This window comes from Rattus norvegicus, chromosome 1, assembly GCF_021556685.1.
Source record: "Rattus norvegicus strain SHRSP/BbbUtx chromosome 1, alternate assembly SHRSP_T2T, whole genome shotgun sequence".
Lineage (NCBI taxonomy): Eukaryota > Metazoa > Chordata > Mammalia > Rodentia > Muridae > Rattus > Rattus norvegicus.
Window position 1 is genome coordinate 215,316,039 of NC_141534.1, and position 17,533 is coordinate 215,333,571.

The following is a 17,533-nucleotide window of genomic DNA, read 5'->3' on the forward strand; positions in this document are numbered from 1 at the left end:
CATATCTTTTGCTCTTGTAACTTCCCTGGAATGGCTTCTGTCTCTGGAGGAGGAACATGAAGGTGGCCATCTCCATTCTATACCCATCCTGAAGGCAGTGACCTTTTCCTCTAGCTGATGGAGAGCAGTCTGTTGGGCCCTAGGCTAACCTCAAGATCTACATACTAATACATGCATCTTATCCAGAAGGTCTACATACTAATACATGCATCTTATCCAGAAGGTCTACATACTAATACATGCATCCTATCCAGAAGGTCTACATACTAATACATGCATCCTATCCAGAAGGTCTGCATACTAATACATGCATCCTATCTAGAAGGTCTGCATACTAATACATTCATCCTATCCAGAAGGTCTGCATACTAATACATTCATCCTATCCAGAAGGTCTGCATACTAATACATGCATCCTATCCAGAAGGTCTGCATACTAATACATGCATCCTATCCAGAAGGTCTGCATACTAATACATGCATCCTATCCAGAAGCAGATTTTGGCCCAGGCCCTAGGACGGGGCCTTGGTGGGGGAGACCAGTGAGGTCTGTTGGTCCGGTGTCTTTTCTAGCCTACCTTTCTTGTTCTTCTCTTTGGTGACCACAGTCATTGCCATGGTGCCAGAAAGCTGGGCTTCCCCTGCATGGGGCAGGCGAGAAACCTGCACTGAGCGGAAGACACTCTTGAGGGTATTCTTTGAACTGGCGTCCCTCTTATCACCTTCTCTCCTTCGCTCCCCAGGGTGGCCCAGCCAGTAATCCACCTGGAGGCCAATCACATCCCCATAAGGGCTATTTGGGCTCCTGGAGAAGTGAAATGGAGAAACAACGTGTTGGCTTTGACCTCAGTGCCTAATCACATGAGCCCAATGAGGGATGGGAGAAGACTGCTTTTGGGAGCAGGAAAGAGAGAAAAAGGCTAGCCAGTTGGCTCTGTTCCCTCCAGTCACACAGAATCTGAGAACAAAGACAGGAGAAGATGAAAGCCCAAGTTGCAGTGAGGAAATCAAAACCCATAAAATGAGGGAAGAGCAGAAAGCTTTGTGAAAGAGTGTGCACACGCAAGCAAACAAGCCCAGGCCCAAAGCACGCAGATGGCTGGAGAGAAAAAGCAGGGAGCAGGGGGTAAAACAGCACCATAGCTTCAGGGCCGCCTTGGGAGTCAAAGGGATGTTGCCCTGCACTTTTTGCTTTTGTATGGCACTTTTAGCTCAGTGATAATTTTAGCTCCTGGGGAAAACAGAGTGTTTTCTTGAAAGGAGGCGTCAGACACAACAGGTACCCAGGCTATGAAAGTCATCTGACTTTTCCTTCTGCCTCATTGTGGTGGCTCCATTAAAAAACAAGTTTAAATTGGATGAGAAAAGAGGTCAAGGTAGTGATTGGTTCCAGTCCTCAAATCCAAGCTGGATAGAAGCCTTTCATGTAGTGGATGAAAAACAGGAGAAATCAGATTTCCTGCAAAGCTTAAAAGTACTAGATTGCTGAGGCAGAATGTGGCTGCATTCCTAAACTGTCTCCTCCACGACAGTAGAAGACCATCACAGGAAATATAAGGAGAAGGGCTGGACTCTAGCTCTAGAGCCCATGTCTTCCTCAGAAGTTATGATACTGTCATGGGCACTCTGAAAAGCCACTGGCAATGCAGCCCTCTTGAACGGTGAGGAAGGGAAACGGTGAAGACAGAAGAGTGAAGATGCTGCGTTCTGTGCGTGGCCACATCTAGCTCTTTTTGCCTGAAAGTCCTTGTCCTCTACCCTCACTACACCTTCCTAGCTCTCCCTCAGACATGGCAGAAAACCAGCTTGTTGGCCATCTTCCTGAACTTTAGGAATCTGAGATTCTAAAGAAACATTCTCCCTCCCACCACTCCTAGCAATCTCAGTGTCCAGGTCTTTGCCATCCCAACACCGCAGGCCCAACCTAGACCTGAGCCATTGACTGCTACAGCTCCAGGGGCTCCCATCGAGTAACTGCACAGATGGTGCCACTTGGAAGCATGTCCCACACTGTCACTGTTGCCACTCAGGCCTCACAATATCCCTGTAACTTGGCCAGATCACCTGCACACACAGCAGAAACTAAAGCTCAGTAACCTGCCAAAGTCACCATAGTGCACACAGGATGGTGTCACTCAACCCAGACAACCCCAGGACTGCACTGTTAGGAATCCTAACATATAAATATCTCTGGGTTTCTTGGTTTTGTTTGCTTTTTTTGAGACTGGTTTCTTTGTGTAGCCCTGGCTATCCTGAACTCACTCTATAGACCAGGCTGGCCTTAAACTTACAGATACTGCCTACCTCTTCCTCACAAGTGCTGGGATTAAAGGCACCACTGCCTGGCTAATATCTGTGTTCTGATGGTCCTAGGCAAGCCCTGTGAAAGGAGTCATGACTCACATGTTGAGAACCACTGCCCTTGGAGGTCCCATAGGAAGCTAGCTTAACAACACTTTAACAGCCTACTAGAGCTACCATGTCAATGCAACCACAGCTGACCCTACAGCCATGACGACTGGACAAAGCAAGAATCAAACTTCACTAAACCTTCTTTCGACGTCTCAAGTCACCTTATGACCTGTTTCTGAATTCTATCTAAGCCAGTGCTCCAGTATGGCTTTGTGCCAGTGTGCCATGCCTGGGAAGGGAGTCAGGTTGGGGAAGAACCTTACCCCACGATGGCGAGGGCACTGCTCATGGATGGGGATGAGGGAGGGGTAGCTGTGGCATCTCGGCTCAGGCCCGAGCTTGAGGGTGGTGATGTGGAGGGCACAGTAAGGCTGACCACAGGTGAATCGTCCCCATCACCTGTCAAAGGGACAAACACAGTTGGCCAGAGGCAGTCACCCTTGACCTGCTGGTGGCAGGAGGTGTGCTTCCCTTTCACTGGGTCCCAGGGTCTTCTCAGAGGAATGACCCATAGCTTCCCATTCAACTGCTTCTTTGAGCACATTCAGCCAATCACATCACAGAGGGCTGGAAAAGTATGATCTCACTCAGAGAAGCAAAGGCACTCTAGTTTACCTGCAGTGGAGGGCGAGTCTTCAACAAGGCCCACTTTCACAACCTGTAGAGATCGGACTTTTGTTAGGTCCTGTCAGGGCAGCAAGCCCCAACCCAACTGTTATCAACACATGGCCAGCAGTACAACCATAACTACATGGTGTTTTGTCGATGACTAAAAAATCTTTACACATCTGAAATAACCTAGGACTTAAAAAAAAAGTACACCCCTCCCACAATCCCCCCCAAAAAGGAAAAAGAATACTCTGTGGGTTTGTTAATATAAAGGGGTTTTGGTTTCCATCCACGGAACCATAAAACTGAAGGAAAGAAGCCCAGTCCTGTGAGACGGGCCCATGAGACTTGGGTAGTCCTTCCCTGGGGACTATGGCAGAGCCAACTTTGAAGGCAGTGTCCTGATTTCATTTCTTCTAAAGCCAGATTGGCTTTGGAATTAAGTATATCTCAAGGCTGGCTAGGCTCTGTGTCAAGACAAGTGAACTGCTGAAGGTGTAGCCACACTTTTTCTACTTCCTACTTTCCTGGAATCTGAGGTACCCTGCGGGGTGGGGTGGGGGGAGGGTGGGTCTCAGAAATTCTAGAGAAGATGGAAGGTGCCCTCCAGTGGCCAGAAAAAAATATGGCTAGAGAGCTCTTGTGGTTAGGTAAGTTTTTCTTTGAGAAGCTGCAAGTAGAACCCAGGTTCTTGTGCTCTGTCATTGAACTATGGCCTACTTACTCTGAGAGTACGGTGAGTGTTCTCACATCCCTAGTTCCATGAAGGCAGTAGCTATACTGCCGGCCTGTGTGGCAGCTGGGATTCTGGACTGCTATGCAGCAATGGGAGTTTTCCAGAGGCTAAGTAGGCAGTGACTGACTAGGTGGCTGGAGGAAGCCTGCTCATCTCCCCAGATGAGATCACTCAGGACATCCTTTCAAGATGGGGACAGTTAAAACAGGTCTGCTTAGCTCTTCCCTGTAAAGATTATGAGAGACCTTCAAGATCACAGGAGACCAAAGTCAACTGAAAGGAAATCAGAATGCCTTCTGAATGGAATTACCAGTTTTCAGCTCTCAGTAGAGTGCTTTGGCTTTTTGGAACTTCAAGGCTCCTGAGATCATGTCATTGCTAAGTGAAGAATACCACAGTCCAATATACTTGACCCCAAAGGCATCACGAGGATCTTCCTTTATTTTGAGATAAATTTACTCGGATTTCACTAATTCACTAATATATACACCTGCAACAGAGAAGCTCTTCTTTAAAGTCATCCCTGTGAGGTAGTTGGTTCTGGACTTGTGAGCATGCCAAGTTTCACTACTTCTGAGGCCACTTCCTCCTCCCTGAGCCTGGAGAAGCCACACTGTGGAGTAAGCCTCAGTAGTCCAAGGCCCCAAAATCAGGGCTTGATATAATAAAACAGGAGAACCCAGTAACTAATCTGGGGTAGTTCTTGATTTGGGAAAGGATGTCCCTCTGTAAGCCTAGCATTTAGGAAGCTGGAGGATCACAAGTTTAAGGCCAGCTTAAGGTACAGACATCCTTCTGCTTCTGCCTCCAGAGTTTCGGATTTAACCCTGTATGCCACCACACACAAGCCTTTTCTTATACAGAGGGAAAGTAGGAAGGTTGGGAGGCTGGGGTCAGGAGAGGGAAGCAAGTACATACACCAATGAAGGGGATAAACTTCTGGTAGGAGTCTTCATCAGGGCTGTTGGGAAACAGGAAAGATTTACAATTAGTGGGCTTGCGAGAGTGCTGGAGAAATAAGCTTCCCACACTGTATCCTGCTCAATGGGGTCCAGAACACAAGGCTACCACTTTCTGTCACACTGCAGGGTGGTCATTCACTGAGGATAGAGTGGAGAGCGCAGAATAGAGACAAAGAGCACGCTGTGCAAACAGCTCTGCTCATACTGCCATCTGATTTCAGTCACCAGTGAGGACAATAACTGATGCCCATGTAGTGAAGGCCCAGGCATGGAGCATGGACATCCTTTAGGGCCTTTGTGACAGGAAATGGAATGGTGAAATAAGAAGACGTGAAAAAATGAAAGAACTCAGGTTCCTCTAACCGACCCAATATGTTTTTCGAGAACTTCTAGTGTTAGACTTACAACTTATGCCTGCAGGTCAACATGGCTTCAGCCACAGGCAGCTGGTGCGTTGTGGTAGCTCCATTGACATACTGCATCACACGACCCACCACATCCAGTGGCTCTGCAGAAAAGCCAGGAAGAATGTGTCTATTTCGGTGTGCAGCCCTACAATCCCTCAGAGAGGCCCTCCTGAGTCCCAAGCCAAGATCCTCAGAACTGAAGTGAAGAAAGGACTCTAAGATCCTGCTGGCCATGAATTAAATAGGAATCATAAACCAAAGCACAGTCCTCTCTCACCTTAGCTGGACTCTGTTGGTACAGTGATACCTGCTGGTCCAGTGTTACCTCACTCAATAAGAGATTGATCAGTGACACTCTATTGCCTATGTCATCTCTATAAGCAGAGCTGGCCTACATACCAGCCACTTGACTTCCTTACTTTTAGATGCAGAAACTACCCTGAGGAGAGGGCCACACAGGGTACACCTCCATTTGTAACTATCAACTGGAAAGGGGTCTGCACAGTGGGCAATAGTCTGGGAATTACAGGAATGGGAAGAAGGTTGCTCCCCACTCTCTTTAGCTGCACTGGGGAACCACAAGCCTCCTTCTCGGAGGTTCCTACTAGAGGCCCTTACCTGACACTGGAGGCTCTGAGCGACTGAACAGGTCTCTCCAAGCAGAATCAAGAAAGGTGCTGCTATATCTACTATCTACTGAGCCCAAGTATTTGGCCACTGGATGAGAACCTGGCAGAGGGAAAACCAGAGAAAGTAAACTATTAGTGGGTAGAGTAGAGGGAGCAGCTGTCCCCAGCCATGGTCCAGCCTTTAGTTTCCCTGATCATTTCCCATCCTTGCTGCAGGAACCAGGTCTGCTGACAGAGGTCTCCTGAGTGCTGCCAGACGTTACCTAGGGGAACGATGAGGAAGCGCATGTGGCCCAGCCAGTCCGGGGTCTTGCTGGCAAGGGACTTGACAAAAAACCGAAGGATGGAGCTCAGGTAACTCTGGCTGCCCACAGCTGCCACCTTGACTGGCCTCGGCATAGATGAGTTGCAGTTGCAGCTGGGAAGAAAGGGGGTGTATACACACCATATTTAGGCCTCGGGATCCTGCTCAGGGTGGGCCTCAAGCTCTGACTTCATGCAGTTCCAAAACCCACAGGGAAAGCATGCCAAGAAACAAAATGATACAGGGAGGCAGCAAGCTATCGTGCTGCTTGAGAGGGCAGCCAGCTGTCTATGAGAAAGCAGAGGCTAACAGAGACAAGAGGTGCTGCCTGCGAGCTCTGGAATTAGCCCAGACCCAGACCCTTGGAGTCTACTCGCTGTCACATGAGAGAGAATACTAGGCCTCTCTAAGGTGATCCTGGAGAGGTAAACAAAGGCGCTCCATTAACAAATAGCATGTTACCACAGAGGGAAGGAATATGAAATATTTTTAGAATCCTATACTCTCTTCTTTGTCTTAGATTTAGGAGAGAGATGAAGCAAGTATAAGTGAGGCATGAGTCCAGGGTGTGGAGGTGGCGGGTGCTGATATCCTACTAGGGGCACAGAGCACTGCTGCAGGCTCGGTCTCCAAGTACAAATTAGAGCTGTGACTCCCTAGCCTGAGAGTATTACCACTGCTAGAAGTCAGATGGGAAGATGAAAGAGAAGAACCACAAAACATCCTAGGAAGAAAAGCCTTACTAGCGCTGAATCCTAGTGAGCAGGGCAGACAACACGGCCTGGACCTCCACTGTTGAGCAGGTACACACAACAGGCTTCCTCTGGTCTTGAAGCAATTCGGCCACATACTAGAGGGGGGAAGGCAGGGACATAGGTAAGCTACATCACTCCCCACAAATGCTGAGAAGGCAGGCAAGGCCCAGAGAGAGCTGCAGAGCACCTGTCCTCTTCAGGTTATGTGTAAGAAAAGGGCACAACAGACGCCATGGAAACATGCTGACTGTGAAATGAGGAGGATTAAGGGTTCCAAATGTCACCCGTGTCCAGGCATCCTTGGAACCAATGTCTATGAGGTAGCATAGATGGCAGATAAAGTCACTTTCCTGCCTCCCTGTGTGCTATTTCAGGTCACACACTGGGAGCATCTGTAGACCCATTACCCCTTGACCCCCAATGTTCTACCTGGCCCTGCCAGTCCGTGGTGTTCACCAGGATGACATTCTCAGGGAGCGCTGCATCGGAAACCAGGATCTGATTCAGTTGATCGTATACCACCTTTCGTGGAATCTGTAGGAACAAGTTGGGCAGGTGGGAATAGATAGGACTTCTGGCACAAGGTAACAAAGAATTTGTGGAGACAGTCTCCCATTGATCGGGCTAAAATGGAAAGGAGGAGGAAGATCAGTGTCCTTGGGGAATCCACTAACACACAACAATGGTTGTTCTGGGTCGAGCCTATGGGGCTGGGAAGCAGAGGCTTTATATGAAGGGCGTGGTTCTAGCGCAGCATGGTAGAGGACGGAGAGCGGTGAGTGAGCTACTGCTTAGCGAATGCAGCAAGGGCAGTGCAGAGAAGGACGAGTGGCAGCGGGCACCACGTGGGCCACTATCCCAGGAACAAAGGTATGTCAAGAATAATGACCAAGCAGAAGGACATTACCTCACCCTAGGTACTGGGCCATTCTAGTCTCAGGTCCACTTGCAGCTTTGTGATAGCATCAGATTCAGGAAGCCATACCATCCCAACCCTGCCCTTCTATAATATTTATTAGAGAAACTTGTCTGCTTGGCTCTAGGAGAACAGCACGGATGGCTTCTTGCCCTGGTTCTGATACCAGTGTTACATGAGGACACACACACTCCTCAACTCTGGTTTATGCTCACGACTTCAACTAACCTCAGGGTTGAGAGGAGCCTAAGAAGAGCTTGGAATAACCATGGCAGCATTGGCAGAGGAGCAATGCTAATGGTTCTTTTCACCACCACTCAACTGGACCCCAAATTCCACACGGCAGAGGATAACAAGTGTGGTGGCTTCTCTAACTTAGATGTCCCAGAAAGAAGTCAACATCCCTCCTTATTCTCCACCCAGCTGTCAAAGAAACAGACTAAAATCCAAGAAAGGGGTCCTGAACCTGGAGGAACCCAAGATTACCTGTGTGCTGTGCCCTAGGTCAGGAGAGCGCTCACTGTCAGAGCTGTTGGTCCTCTCACTCAGGGGCTTGGAGAGCTGCCGCTCCTTCAGGGGAGTGCTCCTCTTTTGCCGAGGTGTGTGTGTCCCTTCCACCTTGCTGATAGTATCAGGAAGAGGGTTAACAGCCATTACAACCCCAAAGTCACATGAGCCCCACCATTCCTCCCAACATGTAGCTGGTACTGAGTGTGACTGCAGGAAGGGTCAGTTGCCTCTGTCCTTCCTCACTGGGTTACCTCGGCGAGGCGGAGCCCTGCAGATCAGCTTTGCTGGACTTCATAGGAGTTTTGACTTTTTCTGGTACAACCAGACTTGTGCTCGCATCTCCAAACATGTCCTGGTCAGTGATTTCCTGCCACAAGAAAGGTGGCAAAGAATGTTACCTCTTACTTGATAACTGCAGGAGCCTCCACAGAGCCCTGGGAAGATCACCACTTTCCTGGAAGTACTGTGTGTGAGTGGGAACACAGGCTTCTAGTGTCCTTATCACACTCTTGTCCCCCTGTGCTGGAAGCCGTGTGCTCCCATCCACCTTTGGCTCCAGCTCTGTGGATAGCATTCTAGCCTAGGAGAGTGACTGATGCAGCACAGCTGGAGCTCAGAGGGGGACTGCCATCTGCACCCCTGGAACTAGCTTCTCATTAGGGCAGGCCTGTAGTTTTGAGGTTTTTGTCTACATTCCTCATCTTAGCCAGAGTCTTGAAATCTTCCTTCCCATCTGCAGCACAGCTCCTGTCCACTCCATCTTCCTTGGCTTTCAGGCCCATCGCTTCCTCCTACCCTCTGGGTTCAGAGCTTTGCCTTTCCTTCTGCAGAGAGTCCTGCAGCTCACACCAGGTCATCTTCCCAAAGTACAGCCGCAGTCCCACCAGGATATGACTCAAACTGCACCAACAGCTCTGCCCTGCTTCAGGGCCTTTGAAGACTCCCCAACCGTGGGTCACTTCCCCAAGTCAATCTCATCTCTTCAAGTACTGCTTTCCAAGTACATCGAAACCTGCTTACCTACCTACGTCTTCCTGTCTACCTTTCACGTTTTTTAAGCATCCATTCCTTGAGGAATAACTTTTACAAGTACTTAAATCTAAAATACAAACTTGATTTAAAAAAAAAAAACAAAGGGGCTGGGGATTTAGCTCAGTGGTAGAGCGCTTGCCTAGCAAGCGCAAGGCCCTGGGTTCAGTCCCCAGCTCCGAAAAAAAGAAAAACAAAACAAAACAAACAAACAAACAAAAAAACGTGAGACATGGTCATATATATCCTAGGCTCCGAGCTCCTGATTCTATGCCTCTAACTGCTGTAGATACTGGAACAATAGGCATGTGCGACTACATCCAGTTTCATGCTGTGCTAAGGCCTATGAATGTTAAGCAAGTACTCTGACAAACTGAGTCATTTCCCTAGCGCCAACTTTGAATATGCATGGCTAGGGATGGAACTCAAGACCTCAAACACACAAAAAAAATTTTTTTTACTGAACTAAATTTTAATGTAAACAGAGCCCCAGAGACCATTAGCTGAATCAAAACAGAGCATTCCCATACACCTGGATTATCACTTGCCTCTTTCCACTTCCACAGTTAAGTAACCTAACTTCCACGTGGATAAGAAAACCTTATGGCATGCATCTGCCTTCTTTCTTGGACATCAAGTTAAGATTCAGTTTGAGATTTGGTCAGTCACTGGAGAGTCAGAATCAGAAAGTGACATGATTGAAATTGCACTTTGGAAAGATCGCTGCTAGTACTGGTCATGAGCAGCAATGGGGAAAGAGGAGTTTATTTCAGTTACTAAGCGATGAAGTACTAGTGCAGTACGTTTTAATCTTGGATAGACTTAATGCTTTCTTGTTTTCAAGATGTGCAATGTAGAGGTTATTTACTATAGAAAACATAAGCCTAAATACTACTGGACTCAATTCAACCACTAAAAGGCCTTGCCTGTCTCATAGGGTACATTCCCAGGTATCCCATGAGTGTAGCCAACTCAGAGGAGCTCTCCTCCCAGGGCCTCCATTGAGCCTTGTCCAGGTTTGCACAGGTGCTTCCCCTGGAGAGAGGCCTGGATGTCATCTTTGTGTTCAGCATTAGAGGTGCACAGTAGCAGTTAAAGGCTTAGGAGACGGTGCCTAGCTGACTCCATTCTACTTCATGGGCTGTTAACTTGCACTCCTAGCCAGTTCTAGCATCTCCTGAAGGAGAAGTTGACCAGTGACCCTCAGAGACTTAATGCCACTAGCTTCCTGGATACTGAGAAGGCAACAGAGATGGGAAAGGGGGCAGCTCCCCAGGGTAAGACATTGGACATCGTCTTTCAGAGGTAAATGAGTGTGATGATAAAAACAAACAAACAAACAAACAAACAAACAAACAAACCAAGGTAGCATTTGGTCAGCTCTAGTTAGGGCAGAAAAGGGACATTTCTGGTTACCAGTCTGAGGGAGGACCTTGTTGATAGGATGGGTTCTATTCCAAGCGTAAAGATTTCAGGGGAAAGGAAACACAGGACATTTACAAGCCCACAGATTTAAGGAAGAATTTTCAAGGTGTCCTGAACATCTTTCTAAAATGAATCTCTCCTCTCCTCTTTGTCTATCTCTGCATGTGAATAAGTGAATGTGTGTGTCAGTATCTATCTATCTATCTATCTATCTATCTATCTATCTATCTATCTATCTATCTATCTATCTACAAGGCTGGCCCTGACCTAACAAAGATCCACCTGCCTTTGCCTGTGCCCTTAATTGTAGGTGTGCACTATTATACCTGGCTTTCCCTGTGCTTTTATTGGTACAAAAACAAACTGAAATGATCCAAGCAGGAGACAAACCATACTTACTAAAGTGTCTGTTTCAGTCAAGCTGTCATCTTGGTTTTTAATCCAAGTAGACTTAACTTTTTCTAAAGCTGCCAATTCCATCTGTAAAATAGTAATCATCATCATCACATCATCATCATCATCACCACCATCACCATCACCACCACCATCATCATCATCATTTCATAATCCAAGTAACTAGCACTCTAACTTTTTAGGTCTCCCGAGAAGCTTAAAATACTTTCACTTTATCTTCAACCTCATACAGTCTTTAGGGCTTTCATCTTTTGAGAGGGGGTGAGATGTTTTTTGTGAAAACTCAGCCTCAGAAAGGCCAATTTACTTTAAGAAATTATTAAGTATGGATTGGAGAGATGGCTTGGTGAGCACTGGCTGAGAACTTGCAGACAACCTGGGTTTGATTTCTAGCGCCCCCATCGAATAGTCCACAACTGCTTGTAACTCCAGTTCAAGGATTCAATACCTTTTCTAGCCTCTGAAGGCAATCATACTCAAATGAACATTCTCATACACATACATAAAATAAATATTTTAAAAAACATTAAGTAAATAATATACAGAGGTGCAGAACTAGAAACTCCATTTGTTTATTTATTTTTTTCTAGGTAAGATTTTGGTGTGTAGTCCTGGATGTTCTGGATCTTGCTCTGGTAGACCTGGCTGGCCTCAAAACTCAACAGATCACCTGTCTAACCTCCTGAGTACTAGGGCAAAAGGCATGTGCCACCATACCTGGCTCGGAGCCAGACATTCCAACTCTCAGTTACGTCGCTAGGGTAAAAGGGCTTGATGTTAAATGGTGGTTTTCTGTTGGATTTACAAAATCTGGACACTTTTGCATCAAAAGGACACATGGCGCTGTCTCTGCTTCTCAGAGAAGGGAGACTCTCACAGTTTTAGACTTTCATTTTGAGACTAAAGATATCAATGGTAGTTAAATGCTTTTGCTTGGTAGATGCATCCAGAAAACCAGCCCTCTAACAACATATTAAGCAAAAAAGGTCCCATATGAAGTTTTCAGGTGTGAGTTAGTTCTCCACTATCCTATTAGCATTTCTCATAAATGTGAAGAGTTTATTAAGCACACACAGAAGGACAAACAAGATCATTCATATTTGCTAAATCTGGTCAGACAAGCATCTCAGTCAGTTATGGGTAACAGAGTACAGCAGTTAGGGAGGCACTGGTGCCAGAGAATTTCTTTCTTCTATGGAACCAAAGGATGAAGAAGATACTTAGGATATCTCATTTAATCTCAACTACTCAAAATCCTTTCTCTTTGTAAAATATATACAGCTGGAAATGGCAGGCTAATTAAGTTCAGGATGCCACTAAGTAAACTAACCAACAAGGACTACAAAAGCCGCCTCCTTATGCTATATTCAAAGCTAGGGTGTTTCCACCCAGACTAACATTTAGGGCTCCATCTTCTGTGTGCTGCATGGTGTTTAGGAGTTTAGCCTTGACTCTCCGGATGCTAGTAGTAGCCCTTCCTGTTGGGCTAAAATTCCTTAAAACAATGACAAATGTCTTTTGAGAGGCAGACCATCCCTAGTGGAAAACCAACTTTTTTTTTGGGGGTGGGGGGTCGACCAATTGGCCTCTTTTCTTTTTCCATTTTATTTTATGTGAGTACACTGTCACTGTCTTCAGACACACCAGAAGAGGGCATCAGATCCCATTACAGATGGTTGTGAGCCACCATGTGGTTGCTGGGAATTGAACTCAGGACCTCTGGAAGAGCAGACAGTGCTCTTAACAACTGAGCCATCTCTCCAGCCTGGAAAAAACACTCTTTTCTTTTTTTTTTTTTTCTGGAGCTGGGGACCAAACCCAGGACCTTGCACTTGCTAGGCAAGCTCTCTACCACTGAGTTAAATCCCCAACCCATTGAAAAACACTCTTAAATTCATCTGCAAGACAAATCTGACACACTTGAGCTAGAGGTAGTAACATCAGAGCTTGAAATGGCATGACCTGTGTAATGACTCACAGCCACACAGAACAGGCTACCTCCAGAGGGCATAGTCAGCCTACTTACACTGATTAACCAATATTAACTCACAGTCCAGAATCCCAGAAAAGCCCTGCTTAGTTGAACCTAGGTAGAAGCTCACTCTGGGAGTTCAGAAAGAATTTCCATTGGGCAGTCTCAAGATAGCATGACTTGTCAACCCTGAGGTAGCTATACTGTTTTCATGGCAGTGTGGAAACATTTGGGGATAGCTACTTCCCCACTTCTATAGGAGCTTCATTAAGGTGTGTGACAAAGAGGAACTGGAGCAAACTCCTGACTCTTGAAGCTTCTGTTCCTGTTCCAATACTGTCTGAAGGGCTGGGCTGGTGTAGCTCAATGACTTCAGCATGTTAGGTGAAGTACTAGTCTCTAACACTTTTGCACCAAGAGGACACAGAGCCAGCTGGCGCTGGCTCTGTGTGTGCAGAGAACAGAGACTCTTAGTTTCAGACTTCCATTTTGTCTGGCTGAGTCTTGGGCAGGTGTCCTGAATCACTATCAGGCTTTACTCTTACAAGCATAGAGAACCAAATAATGTTACAATTGTGTGTTTCAGTTTTGAGAAAATCAACAACTGTTACAATTTGTATCAGCAGAAATTCTTTCTGGTTCTAGTAATAAAGTGAGTGCTCTACGAATTTGGGGCCTAAAAGTGGGAGATTTAGAAACCCTGCAACTGGGGTTGGGGATTTAGCTCAGTGGTAGAGCGCTTGCCTAGGAAGCGCAAGGCCCTGGGTTCGGTCCCCAGCTCCGGAAAAAAAGAACCAAAAAAAAAAAAAAAAAGAAAAAGAAAAAAAAAAAAAGAAACCCTGCAATTAGGGGTTGGGGATTTAGCTCAGTGGTAGAGCGCTTGCCTAGCAAGCACAAGGCCCTGGGTTCGGTCCTCAGCTCCGAGAAAAAAAAAAAAAAAAAAAAAAAAAAAAAAAAAAAAAAAAAAAAAAGAAACCCTGCAATTCTTGCAGTTGTTCAGGGTCAGCTCCTGACACCACATGGTGGCTCATAGCCATGTGCAACTCCAGTTCTAGGGGATCCTATGCCCTTTGCAGACCTCTCTGGGAAGCTGGTGCACATGTGGTGTACATACATACAGGTAAAACACTCACTCATACACAAAGTAAAATTTTAAAAAAGAAAGAAAATACATCAGCAATGCTGGTGACATAGCTAACTGGTATAATTCTTGGTATAGACAAAACCCTGGGTTCTATTCTCTGTACCACAAAAAGAAAAAAAGGGAAAGTTAAAAAATAATAACAACAACAACAAAAAAGTAGGCCAGGCATGGTGGCACATGCCTTTAATCCAAGCACTCCAGGAGGCAAGGGCAGGTAGATCTCTGTGAGTTCTAGGCCAGCATGGTCTACATTTTAAGTTCCAGGAGAACAGCCAGAGCTACATAGTAAGACACAATCTTGAAAACAAAACAAAGTACTAGTGCTTAGCAATGGGGATAAGAGGCTATCAAGGTGAGATAGGGTGCACAACCCCAAGATCCAACAACCACACCTTTCCCTAATCTACCTTAACTACTCCATGTTAAGAACACATCCTTGTTCTACCATCCCAAAGTGCCTTCATACTAAAGGATTCCACAGTTCTACACCCACATGAAGACATATGGGCTCTTCAAAATAGAAATCTCAGCAGGGAGACAACAAAGCGAATTTGAGGTCTGGCCAAGAGAGACAGCATTTGAAGGACTTGCATAGAAGACATTCATGGTCTGTCAGTTTTGGGACTCTAAAACTGGATGTGCTAAGGAACTGTACTTCTGTAGGTCTATCAATCAATACGCTCTAAGTCTGACCCACAGGATCTCACAGCATTTCCACATGGCTTTTTAGAGCACATGTTTTCCATGTAGGCGTTGCAGATGAGGAAACAGCCTTGAGAAGAAGCAAGTCAGTGGGAAGATAGAGTTAAGATTCACTCTGGAAAATTCACCCCTTACAGTTAAAGGCTTTTTGTTCCATTGTTTAAGCGAGGGTTTCAATAAGTAGACCAGGCTGGCCTCCAACTTAAAAAGATCCACCTCTGCCTGGGATTAAAACCTGCTTCCTTGTTTGTTTTTGCCAAATCAAACAAGCTATATAGTCAACCTCCATCGATGCAGAAACACTTTTCCTTTTACTCATTTAGTGGTCATAAACGTTTACTGAACAGTCTTCTATGCCACAGCCTATCCATGCGTACTGCTGCATGATCATTGGCCTGGTTACACCTTACACATGCTCTGTCACAGTAGCACATTGCTCACCACATACAGAGCACTGTGCAATGATCTTCCCTTCAGCAGGCTCTGGGTTTCTTCCCAGAGATGTTACTCTGAGTGATTCTAGTGGTCAATTATTTATCCACACGGACAGAGACTTTCTGTAGAACCATCTGGCAGTTCTCTGTGCGGAAAAGCTGTTCTGAGTCACGCCCCAATATTAGCAGCACACTAAATGCTGTCTCCTTGGCTCCTGACCACTATGAACATGCTTGAAAGGTGCTGGGAATGCGGATTTGCAAGTAGCAGGTGAAGCTTCTCCAAGGGTAATTTTTAACATGAGTCGTGGTTTTCCTTCTTTCACTTTCACTAGGATCTGAGGTACAGTTCTTGGTGGGCTTGGGAGCCAGCTGTTCTTTAATAAAAAGATAAGCTAGGAGACAGCGCCACCTGGTGGCAGAAGGGAGAAAGGTTGCTGAGATGCCCCAGAAGAAGGCGCGCACAGGAGCCTGGCCAGCCAGAGACTACTCTCCAACAGATGGAATGCCTGGCACCTTCAGTCCATCTCCTCACAGTTAATAGCCACTGCAGAGTAAGATGTGTACTCTCCCCGTGAACAAATTACTATGCCTCACTTGATGCCAGAACAGCAAGAACTGGAGAATGTCAGTTTCTCTCATTAATAGAAAAATATGGCTCTAAATAGCCCACCATAAGCTCGGTTCTAAAACTATAGATGGTGACCATTTATTTACCTTTAGTTGTGGACAAAGGTATGAACAGCTTCTCTAAGCCTGAGGAGGGCTTGACAACTACAAGATCCTACCTATGGTCAGCTGCTAGGAGCCATAGCAGACAGCTCTCCTGCTCACCAGGCAAACTGAAACCTGTTCACTAAACTGTACATCCATCCACAGTATTGCTCCCCCGTTTCCTGGACAGACCCTCTTGTCCTTTTATGCTGGACTTTTTTTTTTTTTTTTTTTTTTTGTAGTCCAAAGGCAGAATAACCCTAGGCCAAATGGCATGCATCACACCTCATGCTCTCAGCTACCTCACAGAGAGGAGAGTTCTGAGTACGGAGAATGGCTCTATATCTTGTGGATTGCTAAGCTCCCAGCCAGGGCTCAGAGGAAGAAGACTGAAGAGCTTTGTAGGCTCCAAAAGGAGTGACACTTAAGAGAAGCAGAGGGCCCAGAGTGAGAACCCAAAATTCTCCAGGTCCCTCTCCCAACCCTTTCACCATCATTCTGCTCACAGGGCTGGTGGTGTCTTTTCCAAGGCTGCCCTTGCTGTTGAGACTGCCGATCTCCGTCTGTGAGCTGGACTGAGACATCCCCTCAAAGAAGGGCCTGCAGCAAAGAACAGTTGATGTCAGTGGTGACTGCGGCTCAGAAAGCAGTTCACAAGGCTGAGTGATCAACAACTCAGGCTTTGCAGACACTGGTTAGGTAGGATGATGTGGAGTTGGTCAAGGGATCTGCAGAGATGCCTATCAGGACTTTTGTCTGTTGTAGGCAACTTCCTGATCTCCACCAGGAGAAAGAGAGGCATGGAGATGATGAAAAACCACAGTCCTCTGAGTGAAGTTTGAGAGAGGATGCAAGGGACACAATGATGGAAGGAGAGGGGAGCTTGGGAGTTAGCCTAGGAGGAGCTCTGGGCCTCACTTGAGCTTGGGCTTTGGGGTGCTGAGGATGCTTTCTGTTTCTTCCATCTCAGGGCCACTGTCGCTGGGGTTGTACATTTCTAGACTGTCGTATAGTTCATCCAGGTCCTCTTCCACTTCCCGAATCTGCTCCCTTGACACATGTTCTAGCCCAAAGCCCACCTGTAAGCAAAACAGACATCTAAGAATCTGGGGTCCTCCCTCCCTATTAACATTTGTGGTGAGATGAACAAATCCTGTTTCCTAGGCCATCTGTCAATTGGTGCTCTCAATATTCCTTCTAGAGGGACATGCAACATTGTCCCTCTAGACTAGTAAGTACTAGTACTCTAGTAGAGTAGCCTTTGTCTTCCTATATAGTCTGACTCTGAGAGCAAGGACATAGTGGGGCTACTTTCCCTCTCAGTTACTATCAATGTCCAAACCAGGGCTGGCTCCAGAGGAAGAGAAAGTGTTGACATGCCTCCCAGGGAATCATACAAGAAAACCCAGGTCTGGTAGCCTAGCCTATTTTCTGCTCTGTCTTTCAAATTCAGGTGTAA

The 17,533-nt window shown here is 46.4% G+C and overlaps 1 protein-coding gene across 1 annotated transcript in view; it reads right to left on the bottom strand.

Moving 5' to 3' along the window:
* Positions 1 to 17,533, bottom strand: part of Pacs1 (phosphofurin acidic cluster sorting protein 1) — a 131,967-nt gene that overhangs the window by 2,319 nt on the left and 112,115 nt on the right. The window contains 14 exon segments of the mRNA NM_134406.1: positions 579 to 805; positions 2,676 to 2,811; positions 3,028 to 3,070; positions 4,676 to 4,718; positions 5,125 to 5,227; positions 5,745 to 5,855; positions 6,019 to 6,173; positions 6,803 to 6,909; positions 7,244 to 7,348; positions 8,217 to 8,352; positions 8,492 to 8,607; positions 11,094 to 11,174; positions 16,581 to 16,674; positions 16,993 to 17,153. Coding sequence (NP_599233.1) covers positions 579 to 805; positions 2,676 to 2,811; positions 3,028 to 3,070; positions 4,676 to 4,718; positions 5,125 to 5,227; positions 5,745 to 5,855; positions 6,019 to 6,173; positions 6,803 to 6,909; positions 7,244 to 7,348; positions 8,217 to 8,352; positions 8,492 to 8,607; positions 11,094 to 11,174; positions 16,581 to 16,674; positions 16,993 to 17,153 — 1,618 coding nt within the window.